A 22,848-nucleotide genomic window follows, 5' to 3' on the forward strand; every position below is an offset into this window, starting at 1 on the left:
GGACCCTTTATAGCTTGCTGTTCGGTTTGAGCCAAGGCTCCGTTTTGAAGACCGTACGTTGACCTTTAATGGTTTACATTTACAAACTATGACTTGGATGGAGAGTTGTCTCATTGGCACTCATACCACATCTTCTTATATCTATATACAACGTAAACCAGACGTTTCTCAGACTGTTTTCTTTTATTAATAAGTCCTTTGCCGCGCGTTGTGTACTGATTGATAACTCAGTCTGGGAGAACAAGATTTATTTCAGTACCAGTTGTAATTAGGTTTGAGCAAACTTCCAGTAATTGCAAATACTCTTATGTTGGTGCTTTGTGTCTATTATCTTAATGTTAGTTTTCTTGTGTGTCTAGTACCGATCTTTTGAGTTAATTTGCTGATTTGTGTAGGTTGTTATTTTATTGTACTGTTACACCACTGTCCCAGCTTTGGGATGGTTTGCTCACAAACATGTTGTTGTACTGTTACACCGCTGTCCCAGATTAGGGGGAGGATTGGGATCCCGCTAACATGTTTAACCACGCCACATTCTGTATATGTATGTGCTTGTCCCAAGTCAGGAGCCTGTAATGCAGTGGTTGCCGTTTGTTGCTTTGTTATACATATTTGTGTTTCGTTCATATTTTTTGTACATTAATTCGGCCGTTAGTTTTCTCGATTGAATTGTTTTACATTTTTGATTTCGGGGCCTTTTATAGCTGACTATGCGGGGTAGGCTTTGCTTATTGTCGAAGGCCGTACGGTGACTTATAGCTGTTGATTTCTGTGTCATTTGATCTCTTGTGGAGAGTTGTCTCATTTGCAATCATACCACATCTTCGTTTTTATATCCACCCTGCCATATTCTTTATTTGCCTGTTCCAGGAATGGAGCCTGTAGTTTAGTGGTTGTCGTTGGTTCCTGTCTCGACTCATAATTAGGCTGTTAGTTTTTTCGTTTGAATTGTTCACACTTTTCATGTCGGGCCTTTTATAGACGACTTTACAGTATCAGGTTGTTGTCATTGTTGAAGGCCTTACGATTGTCTACAAAAAGCATTTGTCTACATGACGGCAAAAAGCTCTACAGAGCTTATGTTTGTAGTATTTCATGTAACCCGACTTAAAATATTTTTTTCTTATCTTATCTTATCTTATCTACAATTGCTTACATCCACTTCATATTTGAACTCCGGTGGATAGTTGCCTTATTAGCAATCATATTCCATCTCTTCATTTTTATATTGTATACGTGACTTCTAAACTCGTGTTTTCCTGAACAAGCATGAAATAATTTTCACTGGGCGTTAAAATTAGCAACAAACAATCCATCAATTTAAACTTGTGTAAAATAAGAGGAAAACCCTTTGATATTTATTTATTTGTTGGGGTGGGGGACAGAAGGATTTCATATATGAATATGGTTGCCTGGTAAGAGCTGAAAAATAGGCATGATTAGCGACAGGATCTGCTTACCCTTCCGGAGCACCTGAGATCACCCCCAGTTTTTGGTGGGGTTCGTGTTGCTTAGTCTTTAGTTTTCTATGTTGTGTCATCTGTACTGTTATTTGTCTGTTTGTCTTTTTATTTTTGTCCATGGCGTTGTCAGTTTGTTTTCAATCTATGAGAATGACTGTCCCTCTGGTATCTTTCGTCCCTCTCTTATTGAAATGAATAATAATGCCCTCTCTTCCCTTCCCCATCCTTCATCTATAAATTTAAACTGACCACCACGGAATAGCCCAATAGTGTTGAAAGTAGCGTTAAACACCAATCAATCAAAATCCCTTCCCTAGAATATCAAATAATCGTCCTTAACTGTTATTGTCTTATTGTAGTTCTTATATTTATCCAGCTTATCGTCCTACAAGGATGTCCTTCTAAGGCTGTCATACCATAAAAACGTTTATAAAACAGCTCACATTCTAATATATCTGCATTCATAAATTTATTAATTTCATGTAGACTAAACGACGCCATGTTTGTTATGTGCCTCTGCCGTCAACCTATCAAAAAAAAAAAGAGGTGGAAGAGAGCCAGAAGATCTTCCCAATGCAAAAAAAAAAACAGAAATGGACTTCTTCTGGCTTACTTCCGAAGAACAAAAAAAAAAAAAAAACGCGCCCCATTGATATGTTTTAAAAACGCCTTGCCCCTACCCTTTTTTCCAAAAAAAATGGCATTATTAAATATATAAACATATATATAATCATCAAAATTAAAATGCTATTGTATTTTTATAAGACCTACTTTATTACATGACCTGGGACTAATGACATCTATCTATAAGTCCTAGCATACATTAATTATTGTAATATGAATATGTTTCTTGTTTTAATAACCACATATGATGCTATGCATGAGTTACCATTTATCAGGACATGAATTGGGTTTACATAGAGAGGATAAGGGACGACATCAGAAAATCAATGAAGGATAAAAAACTTAATTCAAATAGTTTTTTTTTTTTTTTTTTGGGGGGGGGGGGGGGGGGGTCAAAATTGCTGCAAGTTTTGTTTAATTAACATCAATTTTATATATATCCTTATTGGTCAATCAATTTTTCCCAAATTAAGTTAGGGGGGGGGGGGGGGTAGGGGTCAGTGAAAAAAACTATATGAATTAAGTTTTTTTTATCCTACATTGAACTTTTGATGTCGTCCCTAATGTGCAAAAACATTAGATAAGGGGCGGGACCAAACCTATAGATAACATAATAATGAAATGATGAAATATACAGAATACGTTAATTGACTTTTGGTTGCCTTATGTCCAGTGGCAAATATGTCACGCATGTTTAGGACAAATATAATAGAGATCAAAGGATAAAGAATAGAGTGAAATGGTAAAAACTTAAAGATATAGAATTATAGAAACGATCTTTGATCTGAAACTCCTACCCTCACACACACACACCATAACCATTACTGCCAAAACTCGCATATATACATCTCTATACAAATATCTAAATTTGAACCTACTCGAGTTCCCCCTCTAGACACCGAGGTTTTGGATCCGCTCCTGTTAAAAGTGTCTAATTATATACATTTTGTACGGGTCTAGATAATAGCTAAACGTACAATCATATAATTTGTTGGATACCTAATTATATTATAATAATGTGTCACAAAATAAACTTGAATACCCCCCTTCCCAATGCAGTATTGAAAAGTAATTCATTTAAAAGTCCTGAAGATAAAATATGTTTTGAAATATGCCCTGCATACTTATTTATGCAAAGACATATAATAATTATTGAACTACTGTGGGGCTTGGAAAAAAATCTATTTAAGGGATTCGGAGACGAGAACAGTAAAAAATAGCTCAGCAACGAATCCTAAATGTAAAATGATTTGCAGCATAAGACATGAGAGCACATATTATAGATAGTATTAAAAATGAAGTTCACGCCTCATATAGTGAAGTCATATGTCATAGGACTATTGTTGTAACATGGGTTAGTAACTGGTTCCAATTTATCCTGAATTGTCAGTTTATTAAAGAATTAGTTCCGGAGTATAACAGCTTATTCTCTACTTGTGGGTTTCTGGTTCTGCTGTCGTAATTAGGTGATTTTTTTTCTACATGTAGTAAAAAAGAGGGGGCTTGGTCCAAATAATTGTAACGTCCTGGATGCGTTTTATTCTTTTTTTCATGTGTGCCTTCCTGCAACATCTCTGAGGATCAAGAAAAGCAAAAGATGATATAGCACTAAAGAACGTCATGATTACATGTATCTGGACTTAGAAGGGGGAGGGGGCTAGCTATGTATTTTTGTTTATTTCAATATGTAGACTGTAGGAGAGTTTCTTCAGAAAAGGTTTTCATTGGAGGTGTTTTTGCCATGCACGCAGGCATCTGTTTCTATCCATGAACAAGTTGTGTGTCAAATTAATTATTATTACTTGTCACTCGCATTTTTTGCTCGTCCTGGCCATTATTGGCATTAACTGCCAGTGCACGAACTCGCACGAACGCCAAATTTAGTTAGAGGGGCGATATTCTGACGCGTTTTTTAATTCTTGGTCACTCAAGTTTAGAAAGAAAGGGGAGAAATCCAAACAATTACCGACCAATCACAAACGTTGTTGCAAATTTGACCTTATGACGTCAAAGAATTTCCCATAATGCAATTATTGCATATAAATAAAAAACTATACCCATTGAATAAAAAATATTGCATTCAAATGACACTTTATACCAATTGAATAAAAAATATTCCATTTGAACGAAAATTATACCATTTTAATGAAAAATTATACCATTTGAATGAAAAATTATACCATCTGAATGAAAAATTATACCATCTGAATAAAAAATATTGCATTTAAATGAAAAAATATACCATTGAAATAAAAAAATATTGCATTTAAATGAAGAAATATACCAATTAAATAAGAAATATTGCATTTAAATGAAAAATATCAAATTTTTGCAACCAATACCATGCCATACATATGTTCAAAAATTGTAATACGTTATTGTTAAACCACATTTGATTAATATTTTAGATAATGTTATGCTTAATTTGTATATATTTATATATATAGTATAAATGTTGTCATGCCTAAATCCAAGTTTCTTTATAATTGACCATTATAAAAACAGATTTGTTCTTGATTTTTTCATACATATGAATCTGTTAAGAAATTAATCAGCTCATTCTGAATTCTGCACTGACATGTGAGTAAATTAATAGATTTATATACACCCATTGGTGTCTTTCGGTTGTTTTTTACTCTTTGGTCGGGTTGTTTCTCTTTGACACATTCCCCATTTCGCTTCTCAATTTTATGTACCTCTATAAATATATGTATTTAGTTTTTCTGTTGTTTTTGTGGTCACAATTTATATTTCTCTCTTTCACATTTCTTTAAAAATAAAATTTTGATAACCAAGTAGATAACAATTAATGGTCATAATAATTAATACAATTTAAATTTTGATCCCTATGTGCATGTTTTGAATGAGACGTACAGTTTTGAAAAAGAATTAACAGAAAGGTTGCCACAAGGCATCATTTATTTAGCATATTTGATTTGCCAGAAGTTCACCACAAACTATATAAGGCTATTAAAGTTCGCCAGAGGTTCACCACAAATAGTCGCCAGAAGTTTGCTACAAACTATATAAGGCTTGCCGCAAATTTCATTTGCATGGTAAAAAGTCGCGGTGAAGTTGCCGCAAACTATTTGCAACAACCTTACCGCTGTGTTTGCCGCAAATCTGCCGCAACAGTTCGCCAGAAGGCTGATTTTTCAGTAAGGGAGCTTGTTAGTTTTTTATTTCTCAGATCCAGTCCTGTAAAAATATGAAACTAACACTTTAAAAATGTCACGCTCTGAAGAGCTTTTCTGATATGAAGACAAATATGTGAAAGCAAAGGATTTATAAGATCCAACCAGTCAAAGAGCTATATAACCAAAATGGTACCTAAAAAAGGAAATCCATCAAAGATCAACTTTACATGAGGGTGTTGAAACCTTAGTTTACTAATATTTCTCATTTCACAATTAATAAACCGATAACGTTAGAAAGGTCTGTTATAATCATGTCAGTACCGAATTACTGACTGCTGAGCCGATAATATCCTCTGGGGGCTGATAGTCAACCAGCGGTGGTAACGACCCAGTGCTGTAAAAAATGTGTTGAACGTATTTGATCTTATTTTTAAAGCGTGGTCTGCACTCAAAAAACCCGAATCGATTTCTTCAAAACCCCATCTGGGGTTTATGTGCTGTGCTGACTGTACACGACTTTATATATATTACGGTTTAAACTGTAATTTATGTAATTAAGAATTGTGTTAAATACGTTGATAATGTAAATGCACAACCACAAGATATTTTTTATGAGTGAGTGTCAAAATTGTCCCAAGAACTTTCGACGTAACTAAACTTTAATAATTATACTTACAACTGCATTTCTTAACTAGAAAATAAAAACTAGCACATATACATTGAAACTATGCTTGTTATATAATGGAAATTCCTAACAGATAGAAATTCCCGACACGGATTGCGGTCAAAATAAGTTTTCCGAAAATCTATACTAATCGATCCGATTGATGTTTTAAAAGAACATGTATGATAACGGATTTTAATACTTTATAGATTTTCTTAAGGCTAAAGAAAGGTCTGTTTAAATACTGAATATAAATTGAAATATCATACATGTGTACATGATTGTAATAAAGATTTTTTAAAACATTTATCGATCCTCCCTAAGTATAGTTGCATATAACAACTACTTAATATATAATTAGCATAATACATTTACATATACAACATGTTTCTCGTGACTCGATACTTATACATCCCGACATTGTGATATTATCAATTTTGTATTCTTGTCTTTCATTTTTGTTTATGTACTTTGTCTGTAGAGTGTCTACTAGTATATATAAAAAAGAAGATGTGGTATGATTGCCAATGAGACAACTCTCCACAAAAGACCAAATGACACAGAACTTAACAACTATAGGTCACCGTATGGCCTTCAACAATGAGCAAAGCCCATACCGCACAGTCAGCTATAAAAGGCCCCGAAATGACAATGTAAAACAATTCAAACGAGAAAACTAACGGCCTAATTTATGTACAAAAAATGAACGAAAAAGAAAAATGTAACACATAAACAAACGACAACCACTGAATTACAGGCTCCTGACTTGGGACAGGCACATACATACAGAATGTGGAGGGGTTAAACATGTAAGCGGGATCCCAACCCTCCCCCTAACCTGGGACAGTGGTGTAACAGTACAACATAAGAACGAGTGACTTTGTTGAACTCTTCCATCCCATCCAACTTGAAATAAAGTATAACACAGATACAGATTAATTTGTCGTCCTGAACATGCTTGAAATATTTGCCACTGGACGTTAAGCAATAAACAATAAGATTAGTCTGATTCATATCAACTAACACAATCTAGTGAATGATAAGCTTTCCATTTATGTGAAGCAACATTCCAGCAGCTCCTGTATATGGTGTATATATCTCAGTTGTCACAAATATTAAGTTAGCGCACGCCACCAGATCTGTTAAATCAGTCATAAATCTTAAGTCCTAGGCTATGTAGCAACTTTGCCCCTAAATATATATGTTCATCTTTGTAAGATTGAATGCTATAGCAATAAGACTAGTGAAAACAAAAAATATAGATGTCTACATAATTTTTGTGAATGAATATACTAAGAGAGTAAACACCAATGTATATAAGATAATAAATCAAAAGAATCATGATCAATGAATAATTTTCTAGTATTGTTATTCTAGTGTTAACTTAACAAAATGTATATGTCAATAAATTTAATCAGCTGATTATTATCTGGGTAGTCAGTGACAGGGTACGTCAAGAGAAGCTTTGAAAAAAAACCTAGTTTTTCAAAGGAGGAGGTATGATGAGAGCCATATTTGTCCATGAAATTGCCAAAAAAAAAGTTTAAATTCTTTTATCCTTTCAAAACTTTGTTAGTTTAAATGGAAAATTAAAAGAAACTTTTATCTGGACATTTTCTTAGTACAGAAATGTCAGTTGTGATGCATGCCCTAAACAAGTTAAAATTCACAGACTTTACTGAAAAAAGCCAACTCACATATAACACATTTATTCTAAAACCAGTTGTTGGCATGACACGGGTTATGTTCTTCTCATATATTTTATGATGGTATGATACTAAACCCCTAACAGGAGGGATTGTGCCTGATATTCATATGATGAAGACATAATCTTTCAATCAGTATAATTGAAGTCTGGAGCTGGCATGTCACTAACTGCTAGTAGTGTGTTGTTATTTATGTATTATTGTCATTTTGTTTATTTTCTTTTGTTTCCTTTTCTGACATCGGACTTTTCTTATACTGAGTTTTACTGTGCGTACTGTTGTGCGTTTGTTTTTTCTACATTGGCTAGAGGTATAGGGGGAGGGTTGAGATTTAAAAAAACATGTTTAACCCCGCCGCATTTTTGCGCCAGTCCCAAGTCAGGAGTCTCTGGCCTTTGTTAGTCTTGTATCATTTTTAATTTCAGTTTCCTGTAAAATTTGGAGTTTAGTATGACGTCCATTATCACTGAAATAGTATACATATTTGTTTAGGGGCCAGCTGAAGGACGCCTCCGGGTGCGGGAGTTTCTCGCTGCATTGAAGACCTATTGGTGGCCTTCAGCTGTTGTCTGCTCTATGGTCGGGTTGTCTCTTTGACACATTCCCCATTTCCATTCTCAATTTTATTTTGCAAAATATAATATCAGCCATTACCTCTCATATTCAGATATTTTACCCACTATCCATATTTTTATAAGATATCTTGTTGCAAAATTTCTTTTTGGGTTAGGCATTAGCTCATATTTAAATATTATTGACAACCTCTGAAAATAAGGCGATTTTGGCAGTTTTTGTTTGAAAAGTAACATATCAAAGCACTAATGCAAGCAGCTGGTAAAGCACAATTCAAAAATATGTTAACTGATATCTAACGAAAACATCTGAGGGGTGTTATTGGGTCATTTCAATTGAATGTCCATTCATTTCTATTTTTGGAACTAAAGGGGCAAAACAGCATCCAATAGATACGACATACTTCACCCATGTAAGTTGGTTTATGTCACCCAAGTCTGAGCAGAAAGTTGATGAACCTGGGTTATTTCAAAGAATGTCTCGTCCTTTTTCGAAAAAAAGTTCATCCAAAGATACCAAAACCTCCTTGATAAATATTCAGTATCAACTTCACAAATAATACACGATGGTCTTGAAGTATCGATTCTAGGTACTGACATTGTCTATCATCGCAATGACATGCTATAGAGTTCTTTTATTTGTCTGTGTAAATTATTACTTTTACTGTTTAGTCTCTTGTTGTTGATGTCCATTTGATGTGGTTTCGTACTTATACATCAAGTCATTGTGTTATTGTGCTATTGGAAATTTTTGTGTTTTTGTCTTTCGTTTTTGCTGGTGTGCTTTGTCTATATGCCCTTTTGTTTTTCTTTGTTTATATATTTGTATGTTTTATAGTGATTAAGATTATAACACAATGTTGACTACTATACACTATTTTTGACATTTTTCTTATTATGTCTGTTTGTTTTGTTCACACAATATAACAAAAAAATTTATGTGACTGTCATACAAGTGAGAGGTTTAATCCACTATTTTCTAAATAAGAAAATGCCTGTACCAAGTCAGGAATATGACAGTTGTTGTCCATTCCTTTGATGTGTTTGAGCTTTTGATTTTGCTATTTAGTTATGGACTGTCTGTTTTAAATTTTCCTCAGAGTTCAGTATTTTGTTATTTTACTTTTTTGTATGTTTTTAATTTTGTGGAGTCTTTATATCAAATCTAGTTGTGCACTTTCCAATTTTTTAAATGTATTTCTTTGTAGGAAAATCAACCTTTCAAAACCAGTCTTTTTTATAGGCCACATATCAACACAGAAATATGGTATAGGTTTAATAATTTAATTGCATCATCTATTTGACATTAATTCATTTAGTTACATTAAAATCTAAACAAATTCCAATCTTTAACAATAGCTCAACCTGTCAATGCTATCAATACAAAATTATCAGTTATGTTATCAATTCTTCTCATTTAGCCACTCTTTTCACAAAAAAGTCTGAGATAAATTGAATAAAAATACTTGTAAAACTTGAACATTTCAATATAACTTGCGATCAATTTCAATCGTAAGACAATTTTTGGAAAAGAGACACAAAACTTTTAAAGTACAATTAATTCCATATAATTAGGTTAATAAACAATGGTGACCTAGATACCTATGGGAATCAATGGGAGCTGACAAATTGTATATTTCAGCTTTGGATATTCAAATTATATATTTATCATTTTTTCTAATTCACTTACAATAAAGTTCAATTTAGAACTTGTTGATACTATCTTGAAAATATAATTTCTTAAACATCACACTTCATATTCTTACACAAATCCTTTTCAAAAATTTGAAATACATGTATAGATTTATAGAAATATCAAATTATCTGTAGTTTTGCCAGATGATTTTATTCTTTGCTATATATATTACTGTTTAATTTAAGGGGAGATAATGATCAAAATCAACCATTATAAAATACAGGTAATTTTGTCAAATAAACAAAAATAACTTGTATCCCTCCCTATGTTTTCTGTATAAAAGTTTTAATTCACCAAATGATGATTTTCCTAAGCTATACAAAAATTGCAAAAAGTGAGTAAGATGAACTAGAATTTTCCTCAATTTTTAATTTATATACATTTAACTTTACAATGAAAAAGAAATTATGAAAAATTAAGTGTTTTAAATACCTTAAATGAATTTTAGTTTGAGGTCAATGATAAAAAAAAACTACGAATCAGCAATTAGCACCAGGTCAGAGCTATAAAAGTCAATAGTGTATTTGTTTCAATACTGATCATTGAAAAGATCTTTTCCAAATCTACATTACATTTTTTATTCCAACTTTATTTCACATGTCACTTGAAAACTTGCACAAATAAAGATATTTCAAAGTAAAACAGCATTTTTTTCAAATCTATCATGAAGTTAAGAGCATAAAATAAGCACTGTTTATGATATTTCTATTCTTTTTTTGGATATGTAATATTTCTATGTTTAGTACACATCTTCATTTCTTCCATTGCCAGTTTTCTCATGCTCTGCTATTCCTTCAACAGTTATACCATTTTTGAACTTTCAGTTTTATACTTTCAGACTGCAGGTGGTTTTATGATGGCCTGAAAATACAAAAAAAAAACAATGCATTCTTTTATGCTAATGAAATAACAGTTAACAAGAATGTGCAGTAATTGTGATGCAACTTCACTGACAATGTCTGGGCAACACTCTAGTTTGTATTACATCAGAGGTATGAAAAAAACAGAATCTATTACACATACTGTGGATTCATTTATTTTCGTGGGTACCAATTTACGTGGATTGAGGAAAACTTGCATTTTCGTGGATAATTGATGTTGTGGTCTTTCCAAAGTCTGCATTATTTCCTATAGAAAACTTGTAATTCTTTGGGACATTGGAATTTGTGGTTCCAGGGTAACCACAAAATCCACGAAAATTGGGATCCAACAAATAATAATGAATCCACTGTATGAAATATTGGTATTTCTTTTACTGGTATATAACAGCATTTCAAAGAAACTAATGAAATAAGTATAGATTATTGGGTTTCTTCTGCACATTGAATTGTAAAATATGAGTGAACCTTACTCAGTGGGTCTAAGGGGTGTTGTCATGAACCTATTTATATATGTGGATTTATATCTGACTGAACATGTTTTTAGATGTTGGCATACTTTCACTGTTTAAAGGCACACTGTTACTTTGTGATGAAGAATAACAATAAAAGCAGTTCTTTTATTCTAAGTTTGTCAGGTGCATTTGTGTACAGATTTCATTTTATGAATTATTACACCATATCTCTTTACTTCCATGAGAACTCATCATGCACTTTGACGGTAGCTTCTTTGGTTGTTATATACAGTAAATCTGGATTTTAGTATAGGGTTAAAGGCAAAGCTGACCCAAGATAGATTTGGTGATTCTTTTTAACACCTTTTGATCATATAGCTCTTCACTTGATAAGGTAATTTATACATCCTTGGCTTTTAATCATTTTGGGTAAGAACATTCCTGATGAAGATTAATCCAGAAAAGTGCTTCAGACGCAAAGAAATTATAAATTATGAAGTATTATTTTCATTTTCATTAAGAATTCATTGTAAAGGTAGCTCCCATGTAGATATTTATATCTGACTGTACACTGTTGAAGCACTGTACATGTGCTGGTTGCAATACAAAGGTTAACTGTAGACTGTGCATATAGAATGCTATATATCTTACCATACACTGTACAGGTAATTTACCTGGTTGTAATATAATGATAAATTGCAAAATGACGGTTGTCACATATGAAGCAGGATTAGCTTACCTTTCTGGTGCACCTGAGATCATCCCCTGGTTTTTGGTGGGGTTTGTGTTGCTCAGTCTTAAGTCTTCTGTTTTGTGTTAGTGTATTGTTGTTTGTCTTTTTGTCATTTTTTCGTTTTTTGCCATGGCATTGTCAGTTTATTTTTGACTTATGAGTTTGACTCTCCCTTTGGTATCTTTCACCTCTCTCTTGTAGACTGTATAAACAGGTTCTTATATATCTTCTTGTACATTGCAAACATAAAATGCTCTTGGTTGTAACATATGGGAAATTTTTATTTTATGTGTTGATTTAACTTACCATCCACTGTAGAGGTAATTCCCCTGGTTTTAATACACAGGTAACTATAGTAAATATAGATATTTTCTGTACTGCTCCGGTACCATTTTCTTCTGTTGGTTCCCAGTATAACGTTAATATTGGATTTTTCTGTTCTTTTGTATGCAATTTATCTTTAATAGCTAGTTTCTACAAAACAATATGCATTATAACATCTAAAATAAATCATTGCCAAACTTTAATTCATTAAATATTTCAATCTCAGACATGCAAGGTAACAGACAATGTGTGCATGAAAAACATCAATGAGAACAGATTTATGCCCTCTTTATTACGCATAAAATCTATTAAGTGTAATTTACATTTACTAGCACTGGGTGGTGTAATATAAGTCCCAGAAAGTATCATCAGTTCAGTAGTCAGTGCTATGGTGCAGACATGATTTATAATCCCCTGTTGATAAATTAAGAAACTATTGTTCCAACTCCCTCAGGAAAAGTTTATCTTTAATAGATGAATTTGTTCATTCTCTTTAGGGCCCTTTTGATCATATAGCTCCTAAGGTTTTTACATGTTATACAGCCCTGGCTTTCAAATTCAATGCAGGCAAATCCAGAAAAGTGTTTCCTACACACCGTATTTATAAAGTGTTGATTAAATTATATAGTGAACTAAAATCATTATGAAATAGGCCCCACAGCATTGATTTAAATTTATTCGTTTTAACAGTACAGCTGTCCTTCATATTCATAATGAAATGAAAATGATAACATAATTATTTCATAGAATTTATATAAATATAATTTAATTTTGGATGTAACACGTCTTCTGATTGGCTGAAAGTTTTTTGTCTATCAGCTCATAGACATAATTTTGTCATGTGACCATGACATCATCAATGTCTTATCATGATTTACTCTCAAAAATAGAATTTAGAATTAAATTATAAGGAATGACTGTAATATTCTTTCTGTCTATTCAGAATAACCTCAAAAATGTGGTGCATACTTTTAAATAACGCTCTAAGCGGGTTATTCAGTGTGCACCACATTTTTTATGTTATTTCTTCATAGACAGAAAAAATATTAGTCATTCCTTAAACGAATATGATGATCTGCCCTTGTATTACATTCTTTAGTCAAGTCAATCGAAACAGTAGAAAACTTGCATGCGATAAATATTGAAGGAGAATTTTAGAACTCACCAAAGCTAACTTCAGATCAATCAAGTACAAGAAAGTTTGCACCTTCAACACCTTATAGGGGCCTCGGTGGCCGAGTGGTCTAAGTAGTTACTACTGTAATCACTAGCCAGTCAACACTGAGGTTGTGAGTTCGAACCCCGCTCGTGCGGGTGCACTCGACTCCAATCTTAATTGACTAGGATTGTCAGTTTTCCTATCGAAGGTCAAGGTTTTCTCCGGGCGCTCCGGCTTCCTCCACCAATAAAAACTGGCCTCCACGAAATAGCCCAAAAGCGGTGCTTAAAAGTGGCGTTAAAACACCAAAAATCAAAAAAAAAAAATCAAATCAACACCTTATACTTAAAATTTAGATATTTGTTTGGTATTAAGACATGTTTTTACACCTAAAATTTTTTAAAATTTTCTTAAAAATGTGATATATATTCCTATGATACTAAAATACTGATTCACCTTATAGTATAGGCTAATTTGTGCTGAGACAAACTTGTTGAGGGACAGATGGACAAATTAAAAACTATCTAGAATCCCAAATATTCTGGGATCTTATAGAACATACTGAATAAGTGTTAGACATTTTTCAACATACATTTGGCAAATGATGCACAACTGGACACTTTTGTATAAAGTAATAAGTAAAATATAATTAATAAATACTAACATCACAGTACACCCTCTTTGTCACACCAAACTTCAGTATGAAGACATCAAAGGCCTTGTCTAATACACCCATCACCATGCCTGTTTCTTCAAACGGACCAGCAGTCTGCATTAAAATACATATTTATTGAAGATATTAACAACAAGAGTTTGTGTCTATGGGGACCCCCTCCCCCCCTTAAATCCTCTTCCAATTTTAGCTTCCAAAAATTATATCAGTTTCCTTATATCTTTGTTATTTGAACTCTGGTGGATAGTTGTCTCATTAATAATCATACCACATCTCCTTATTTTTATATTAAGAAATAGATTAAGAATAAATACCAAGTAAAGGTATTCAAAGTTTCCTTGTGATTTAATAGTACTTTCTTGTAGTCTACTCACTTTGACGAAGACAGCAAAGAACAGTTCTGAACTAAGTTCTGATGCTCGTTTACTGTTAGTCTTTCTGTCGTTACAGTTCTCAGCAATGCTCTGTATGGCAACCATAGACTTTTCACTCAGATCAGAGTAACCTGAAAAGGAAATAATGAGCTAGAATGTGAATTGACATAGATAGTTACACATCCTTTTCAGCATCAGTTTTGATACAATCTTGGGAATCCCATTTCAGCCAAAGGCATACCATAAGCAATTAATTTAAGTTGAGAGATTGTATTAGGACTGATCTGCAATTTGATGTTTATTAATCTCTTTATCCTTATTTTTACCATAGAATCCTTTATATGCCTTCATAACAAATGTATCAATGAACCTTAACTCATAATGTAATCCAACTTATTTTTGCTAGTGATTTATTTTCGCAATTTTCACTAGCAAGAAGAAAATTGACTAAGTGAAACGCAAAAAATAAGTATCTGCTAAAATAAGTTACAGCAGCTGAATGTAGACTTTTGGTATGGCATGTCACAATGACAAATCATTCAAACTTGTGTAGAACTAGTGAAGAGTTGTCTCATGGCCAATCATACCAAATCTTCTTACATTTATCGTTATGATTTTAGTGTTCACTTTAGATTCTGCAAAATTGTAGTTCTTGTTTTTTTTATATTCATCACTCTTACATTTATGATTAAGACAGCAAAACAAAGCTGGTGACCACCATCAATTGTCTTAACATTTCAAAGAAAATGTACACAGCAATAACGTATCATTTTAAAACAAAATATGAATTATGTAGTATCTAAAGATGTTCATTGTCTGTAATTATATATATATAAGGAATAACAGTTCACTTTAAATTATATATCATTATTCTGCCTGTCCTTAATTGACAAATAAATTATTGAAATTAATATATAAAGTGCCTTCAATATAACTATTAACGTCTTTGGACTTTAGATAAGTGCCTTTAGTTTGGCTTTCGATCTGTGCTTCACTGCAGGTGCTAAAGGGTTATTGTTGTGCAATGTGTAAGCTATTTTTATTTTACATGTTTTCAGGCCTGAAGTTCCTTTTTTCACTGTGTTTCGTATCAATTGGTTAAAAAAGCAATGTGTAAGCTAATTTTCGTTCATAGTGAAATGGCCATTTTACTTCCTGTTCGTATGTGCACATACCCAACTTCTCCATAGCAAAGGGAGGTTCAGGAATAAAAGTAGTAAATGTTATTTCAAGAGTTTCTAGCAGACACCAAAGCAATCTTTGAACCTGAGTTGTAAGATTAAGGACAGATGGAAACCAATCTACCAAAATTTTTTTAAATGGGATTAAAGAATACAGATGGGACAATTTAGCAGATGTTTTTTTTGAATGTCTTACTAACTTATATAACTCACCTAAAGCAGCAGCTAAATTCCTGTGGACCATTACATCAGCATATCGTCTAATTGGACTAGTGAAATGTGTATATAGGGGGACATTCAGTGCATAGTGACGATAAAGTTCTTCATCATCAATACATCCAGTACAGAAATACTTAGCATTCTGAAAAAAGAAATGAATCAATGCATTATGAAGATACTATTTTTCATAATCAGTACATCATGTTCAGAAATACTTTCTGAAAACAGAGAAATAAATCAAGGCATAGTGATAATACATTTCTTCATTATATACACTCTGTACACAAATACTTTGCATTCTGAAAATGTAGCGATCAACAAGAAAACAAAAGATTCCACATTTTAATCTGCAATAAAATGCTCTGCTGGGCGCAGCTTGATATGAACACAGAGGTCGAACCCTGAACAGTTGGGGTAAGTATGGACACAACATTCAAGCTTGATACAGCTCTTAATTTGGATTGTGATTAAATATTTGACACAGCATAGGTTTCTGACACAGAATGACTGTGGTCTAAGAACTTAGAAATTTTTAATCTACCTATTCAAACCATATCATTATTATTTGCTTTTATATATAAATCAGAAATAACCAACTAAAAACAGAAAATTTTAAAGAAAAAAAAAAGGAAAAAGGGAGAAAAAAAAAGGACCCCCCCCCCCAATTTTTTAGAACCCCCTTATGATTCATCACCCCCAAACTCAATCCCAGCCTTCCCTTTGTGGTATGGTACCTTGCAGTACAATTTCAGAGAGATCCATACACTTGAACACAAGTTGTCTGGAAACTAGAAAAATGCTTGTTTTTTGGCCCATTTTTGGCCCCAAATTCCTAAACATTTAGGGCAATTACCCCCAAACTCAAACCCAACTTTCTCTTTGTGATATGGAACCTTGTAGTACAATTTCATAAAGATCTTTACACTTACACACAAGTTATTGTCCTGAAACTAGAAAAATGCTTGTTTTTTTCCCCTTTTTGGCCCCTAACTCCTAAAATTTTGAGGCAAATTACCCCCAAAATCAATCCATGCCTTCCCTTTGTGGTTTGTTACCTCGCAGTACAATTTCAGACAGATCCATACACTTGAACACAAGTTATTGTCTGGACTAAAAAAATGCTTATTTTTGGCCCCTTTTTCCTAAATGTTTTGGGCAATTACACCCAAACTCATTTCCAGCTTTCCCTTTGTGATATGGAACCTTGTAGTACAATTTCAGAAAGATCCATACACTGACACACAAGTTATTGTCATGAAACTAGAAAAATGCTTATTTTTTGCCCCTTTTTTGGCTCCTAATTCCTAAAATTTTGAGGCAATTACCCCCAAAATCAATCCTAGCATTCCCTTTGTGATATGGATACTTGTGGTACAATGTCAGAGAGATCCATACACTAACACACAAGTTATTGTCTGGAAGTTACAAAAATGCTTATTTTTGGCCCCTTTTTGGCCCCTAATTCCTCAACTGTTGGAACCATAACCCCCAAAATCAATCCCAACCTTCCTTTTGTGGTATTGAACCTGACGATAAAATTTCATAGAGATCCATTCACTTAAACTAAAGTTATTGTGCGAAAACCAATGTGTTTTCGGACGAAGAAGACGACGTCATACCAATAAAAACGTGGAACTAAAATCACTGGTACTTGTTTTGCAACTTACATGTAAGGCATGTATGATTATTCCATTGATGGTAGCTTTACGTTACATCCACCAGCATATGTAACATGTATTTTTAGAATGAAAACCTGCATTATTCATTTTCAAAACAAAGTATACAAATAAAATCTGATTAGGACTAGGTTTAATTACCTGCATTGGTTTAGAACACATACTGACAAGCACCTGCATCCTGGCAACAGACATGTTATCATCATCAGCATATCTCCACAAAGATCTCTACAAAAATCAGAAATACTGTGAAAACATATAACTATTCTTCCTGGTATTAAAGATACATACATGTAAACGGGCGTATAAAAAAGTTGCAATGTACAAATTGATGACAATATAACCAAAACACAAATAACCAAGAGACATTTAGAGGTAACACAGTCTTCCTCAACAGATAGGTTTCTAAAGAGACATTTAGAGGTAACACACAGTCTTCCTCAACAGATAGGTTTCTAAAGTTTGTTTTGCATTCAGAAATCAAACCACAATCAAAACTGTTATAGCTGAATCACAACATCTAAAATAATAACATAAGTATATATGAATAAAAGGAGATTTGGATACGTGTCAATGAGACAGAAACTCAACACTGACTAGCACAACAAAAAAATAATTAACTGATTCTTTTTCCTTTTCTCATTCATAAATTATCTTTAAATTCAACATATCGTAGTTTTTCAAATGTTGAATGCCACTTTTGAAGCAAGATCTAGTCTACCCTTTAGGAGCACAAGTGTATTCCTCATTTTTAGCCAAGCTTACGATTATTTTGGCTTCAGATGTCTATGCTGAATTTTATCTAATTTTTTTTATATTTTAATGACTGGGTTGTTTCTATCAGTAAGGATCATGTCCATTCTTTGTCAAGAAATACATATATATTTTAAACTTTAGCAATCTGTCATTTATAAGGATGAGCAAATTTCCATGCACTGATAGCTTATTAATAGTGTAAGAAAACACACATTCATCAATTGAATGATTCCATAGACTTGTTGGTCATACTTTGATCCAACATATTGGGAAATAACTCTTCTGACATTTATAGATCAGAAACAAACATGAACTCACATTTGATATCTGACTGATAAAAGTACTTTACCTTTGATAACCTGTATCACTATATAAATATAACAATTACCTGTAGTGTACCTGCTGACGAAGGATCAATAGGGAATCCTAAATTATTGCACAGTTCAACCTAAAAAATAATACATAATACAGATATTAAAAATACTTGATAATTTTCAAAATACACATGAATATGATAATACACAATTCAATTTAATAATAAAATGCTCCGCTGGGCGCAGCTTGATACGACCGCAGAGGTCGAACCCTGAACAGTTGGGGCAAGTATGGACACAACATTAAAGCTGGATACAGCACTGAATTTGGATTGTGATTAAATATTTGACACAGCATAGGTTTCTGACACAGAATGAATGTGGTCTAAGAACTTCAAAAATTTTAATTTACATATTCAAACCATATCATTATTATTTGCTTTTATATATAAATCAGAAATAACCAATTTAAAATGGAAAATTTTAAAGAAAATAAGGGGAAAAAATCCCCCCTCAAATTTTTTGAACCCCCTTATGATTCATCACCCCCAAACTCAATCCAAGCCTTCCATTTGTGTTACAATGTATGGTGCCTTGCAGTACAATTTCAGAGAGATCCTTACACTTGAAAACAAGTTATTGTCTGGAAACTAGAAAAATGCTTGTTTTTTTGCCCCTTTTTGGCCCCAAATTCCTAAACGTTTAGGGCAATTACCCCCAAACTCAAACACAGCTTTCCCTTTGTGATATGGAACCTTGTTGTACAATGTCATAAAGATCCATACACTTACACACTAGTTATTGTCCTGAGACTAGAAAAATGCTTGTTTTTTTGCCCCTTTTTGGCCCCTTATTCCTAAACGATTTGGGCAATTACCCTCAAACTCAATTCCAGCTTTCCCTTTGTGATATGGAACCTTGTAGTACAATTTCAGAGAGATCCATACACTCACACACAAGTTATTGTCATGAAACTAGAAAAATGCTTATTTTTTGCCCCTTATTCCTAAAATTTTGAGGCAATTACCCCCAAAATCAATCCCAGCATTCCCTTTGTGATATGGAACCTTGTGGTACAATGTCAGAGAGATCCATACACTAACACACAAGTTGTGTCTTGAAATTACAAAAATGCTTGTTTTTGGCCCTTTTTTAGCCCCTTATTCCTTAACTGTTGGTACCATAACCCCCAAAATCAATCCCAACCTTCCTTTTGTGGTATTGAACCTTGTGATAAAATTTCATAGAGATCCATTCACTTAAACTAAAGTTAGAGTGCAAACCAATGTGTCTTCGGACGACGACGACGTCGCCAACGTCATATCAATATACAACCACAAAAAATTTTTTGCGGTCGTATAATAAGGAAATAAAAACATATATCAAATTTTAAATCATCTGTTCAAAAGAGCATGTTTGAGATACTTTCACACTACCTATGTATATAGTTTGTCATTGCTTTATCAACATTTTATCACAAAAAAATCTCTCATACTCAAAATTATAAATTTTTGTAAAACTTTTACAGCTTCTCTTACCAAATCATCCACCATTTTGGATTGTGGTGGGGGATGTCGTCTTAAGAATGCTTTATCCGGAAAATCTTTCTTTATCTTGTGAGCAACTGCCATATTAGCAAGCAACATAAATTCCTCTACCAACCTGGAATAAAGTAGCTTTATCAGTCTATTTGTCCATTGTGATTGGTTGACAGCATCCTAAACAATGAATTTCCAACCAATGACATATTGATTTTTTCAATTTAGTGTACAAACAATAAAATTCCAACAATCTTTTTGATTCTGAAACGGAATTTCCTGAAAAATTAAAACTAAATATGCACTCAAAACAAAATTAATTTGGGACATTAATCTTTATGTTTTCTGTATCTATAATTTATTTACTAGTATGTATAACTTCCATTCATAGATATATTGTGCCATATAATTACCTATTACTATCTTTTTGTTTATACACACTGTATCCATTAGGCATTCCTGTATCTTTATCTAATGTAAACTGTAACTTCACTTGGTCCAATCTTAAGGCTCCTTCATCAAATCTGGCCTTCCGTAAATTCTTAGCTATCTGAATTTAACAATTGTAGAAAATATGATAGATTTGAACTGTCTGAATTATTATAAAATATTTTAACAAAGAAATGAACAATTTTCTAACAATTCTTACCTTTAATAATCTCATCTTACAATTCTTACCTTAATCTCAAACAATAGCTGTAAAAATCCTGCTACTGTATACATGAAAGTTAATAATATAAGTGCTTTTAAGAATTTATTTTCCAAAGATCTGGTAATTAAAATTTATCTTAGACCTAACTGCCGGATTATCATTGTTTGTTTTAGTTTTAAATCATTTGTTTCTAGATTGGCAGAGGGAGGGTTTTGTGATCACTTGACTAGTTTAACTACACCAGATTTTGTGTCTGTACTAAGTCAGATTATCTTGACCACATGTTGTTGTTATCTTTGTTTGTATGTATGTCTGTTTTTAGGGGTCAGGTGTTGGTGATTGATGTGGTTGTACTGATGCGGTGAATTCTGTTATATTTTTTTTTTATAAATCTTTAATCATATATATTAACATATTATGCATAAATATTTATTTCCTGCTCAAGGAAATTTTAAAACTTGCAATGATACAGGAAGGCTTCTTATCTTTATCTTGATCATTTGATAGTCATAATTTTTTTTGGGGCGTCTTATTCAATTTATCCTAAAAATGTCAATATTGTGCTTAATCCCATTGGACATTGAAAGAAAAAAGAATCAAATCATTCATAAAATTAAGTCCATGACCAATATTTGTAATATATGAATAATATGAAAATCTGTAACAAAGAATTTCAAGATTTTATCAATTTAATCTATTTTTTTGGTCATTTTTGGACATGCATTATGAACACTTGGCAGTGCCTTCAAAGCTAATAATTTATGTTTTGGGCCTTAAAGATTCAGCTTAATAATAAATTGTGTGATTAAGAAATTTCATGTGTATGAATTTTTATTTGAATGCATCAGAGCAACAGAACAGATTGGACTATTTTTTGCATATGTTACAAGCACAGTTTTTTTCTTAAATTATTCATTATGAAAGACTGATATAATATTTAGTTAGAGCAGTTGAAATAATTACCATTTGTAAACTATGTACAGTGTCTTTGATTTGACTGATTGGATATCCATCAGATATAGGTGGCAATTCTTCCTCTGTCCACACTCTATCTGGTTCCTCTATAAACCCCTGAAAAGTTTTAGCATAAACAAGAAATACTAATTATGTATGGAAAATCTAAGGACCTTTTGTTACTCATATTCATTTTAATTTTTAATAAATTATCTTTTTTTGATAGATCTAACTATTTCACTCAAAATGACTGAATTTATCTTTTGAATTTATTGATGTGTTTTTTTTTGTAATGTTTTTGTAGTTTGGTTTCACTCTTACAAAGAGGATGTGTTGCTTTCAATATCATATTTACATTAGAAAAGTATATAGGATCTTCAAAAATACAAAATCAACAATGTAATTTTCATAAAATGAGATATTTTGGGTGTTAATCTATATATATATATAGTGTCTAATAAAATGCTCCGCAGGGCGCAGCTTGATACGACCGCAGAGGTCGAACCCTGAACAGTTGGGGCAAGTATGGACACAACATTCAAGCTTGATACAGCTCTGAATTTGGATTGTGATTAAATATTTGACACAGCATAGGTTTCTGACACAGAATGAATGTGGTCTAAGAACTTAAAATTTTAAATTGGACATTCACCTATTATGGTCCAATATCCAAAATCTAAATACATGGTTAGATTCAGCATATCAAAGAACCCCAAGAATTCAATTTTTGATGAAATCAAACAAAGTTTAATTTTGGACCCTTTTGATCTCAATGTGGACAAAGTTGATAACGGGGCCCAAAAATCAAAAATCTAAATACATGGTTAGATTCAGCATATCAAAGAACCCCATATATTCAATTTTTGTTGAAATCAAATAAAGTTTAATTTTGGACCCCGATTTGGACCAACTTGAAAACTGGGCCCATAATCAAAAATCTAAACACATGTTTAGATTCAGCATATCAAAGAACCCTAAAAATTCAATTTTTGTTAAAATCAAACTAAGTTTAATTTTGGACCCTTTGGACCTTTATGTAGACCAATTTGAAAACGGAACCAAAAATTAAGAATCTAAATACACGGTTAGATTCGGCATAT

The 22,848-nt window shown here is 32.6% G+C and overlaps 1 protein-coding gene across 1 annotated transcript in view; it reads right to left on the reverse strand.

Moving 5' to 3' along the window:
- Positions 1-9,429: 9,429 nt before the first annotated feature.
- The window catches only part of LOC127719453 (DIS3-like exonuclease 2), a 42,370-nt gene continuing 28,951 nt past the window's right edge, over positions 9,430-22,848 (reverse strand). The window contains exons 16-25 of the mRNA XM_052225560.1: positions 21,758-21,865; positions 20,556-20,692; positions 20,143-20,266; positions 18,679-18,738; positions 17,676-17,762; positions 15,853-16,000; positions 14,459-14,589; positions 14,076-14,180; positions 12,235-12,402; positions 9,430-10,723 (exon numbers count right to left, since the gene is read on the reverse strand). Of these exons, the coding sequence (XP_052081520.1) occupies positions 10,697-10,723; positions 12,235-12,402; positions 14,076-14,180; positions 14,459-14,589; positions 15,853-16,000; positions 17,676-17,762; positions 18,679-18,738; positions 20,143-20,266; positions 20,556-20,692; positions 21,758-21,865 (1,095 nt within the window). The 3' untranslated portion in view covers positions 9,430-10,696. The remainder of the gene's footprint in view (positions 10,724-12,234; positions 12,403-14,075; positions 14,181-14,458; positions 14,590-15,852; positions 16,001-17,675; positions 17,763-18,678; positions 18,739-20,142; positions 20,267-20,555; positions 20,693-21,757; positions 21,866-22,848) is intronic.

This window comes from Mytilus californianus, unplaced genomic scaffold (assembly GCF_021869535.1).
Source record: "Mytilus californianus isolate M0D057914Y unplaced genomic scaffold, xbMytCali1.0.p SCAF_11, whole genome shotgun sequence".
NCBI lineage: Eukaryota > Metazoa > Mollusca > Bivalvia > Mytilida > Mytilidae > Mytilus > Mytilus californianus.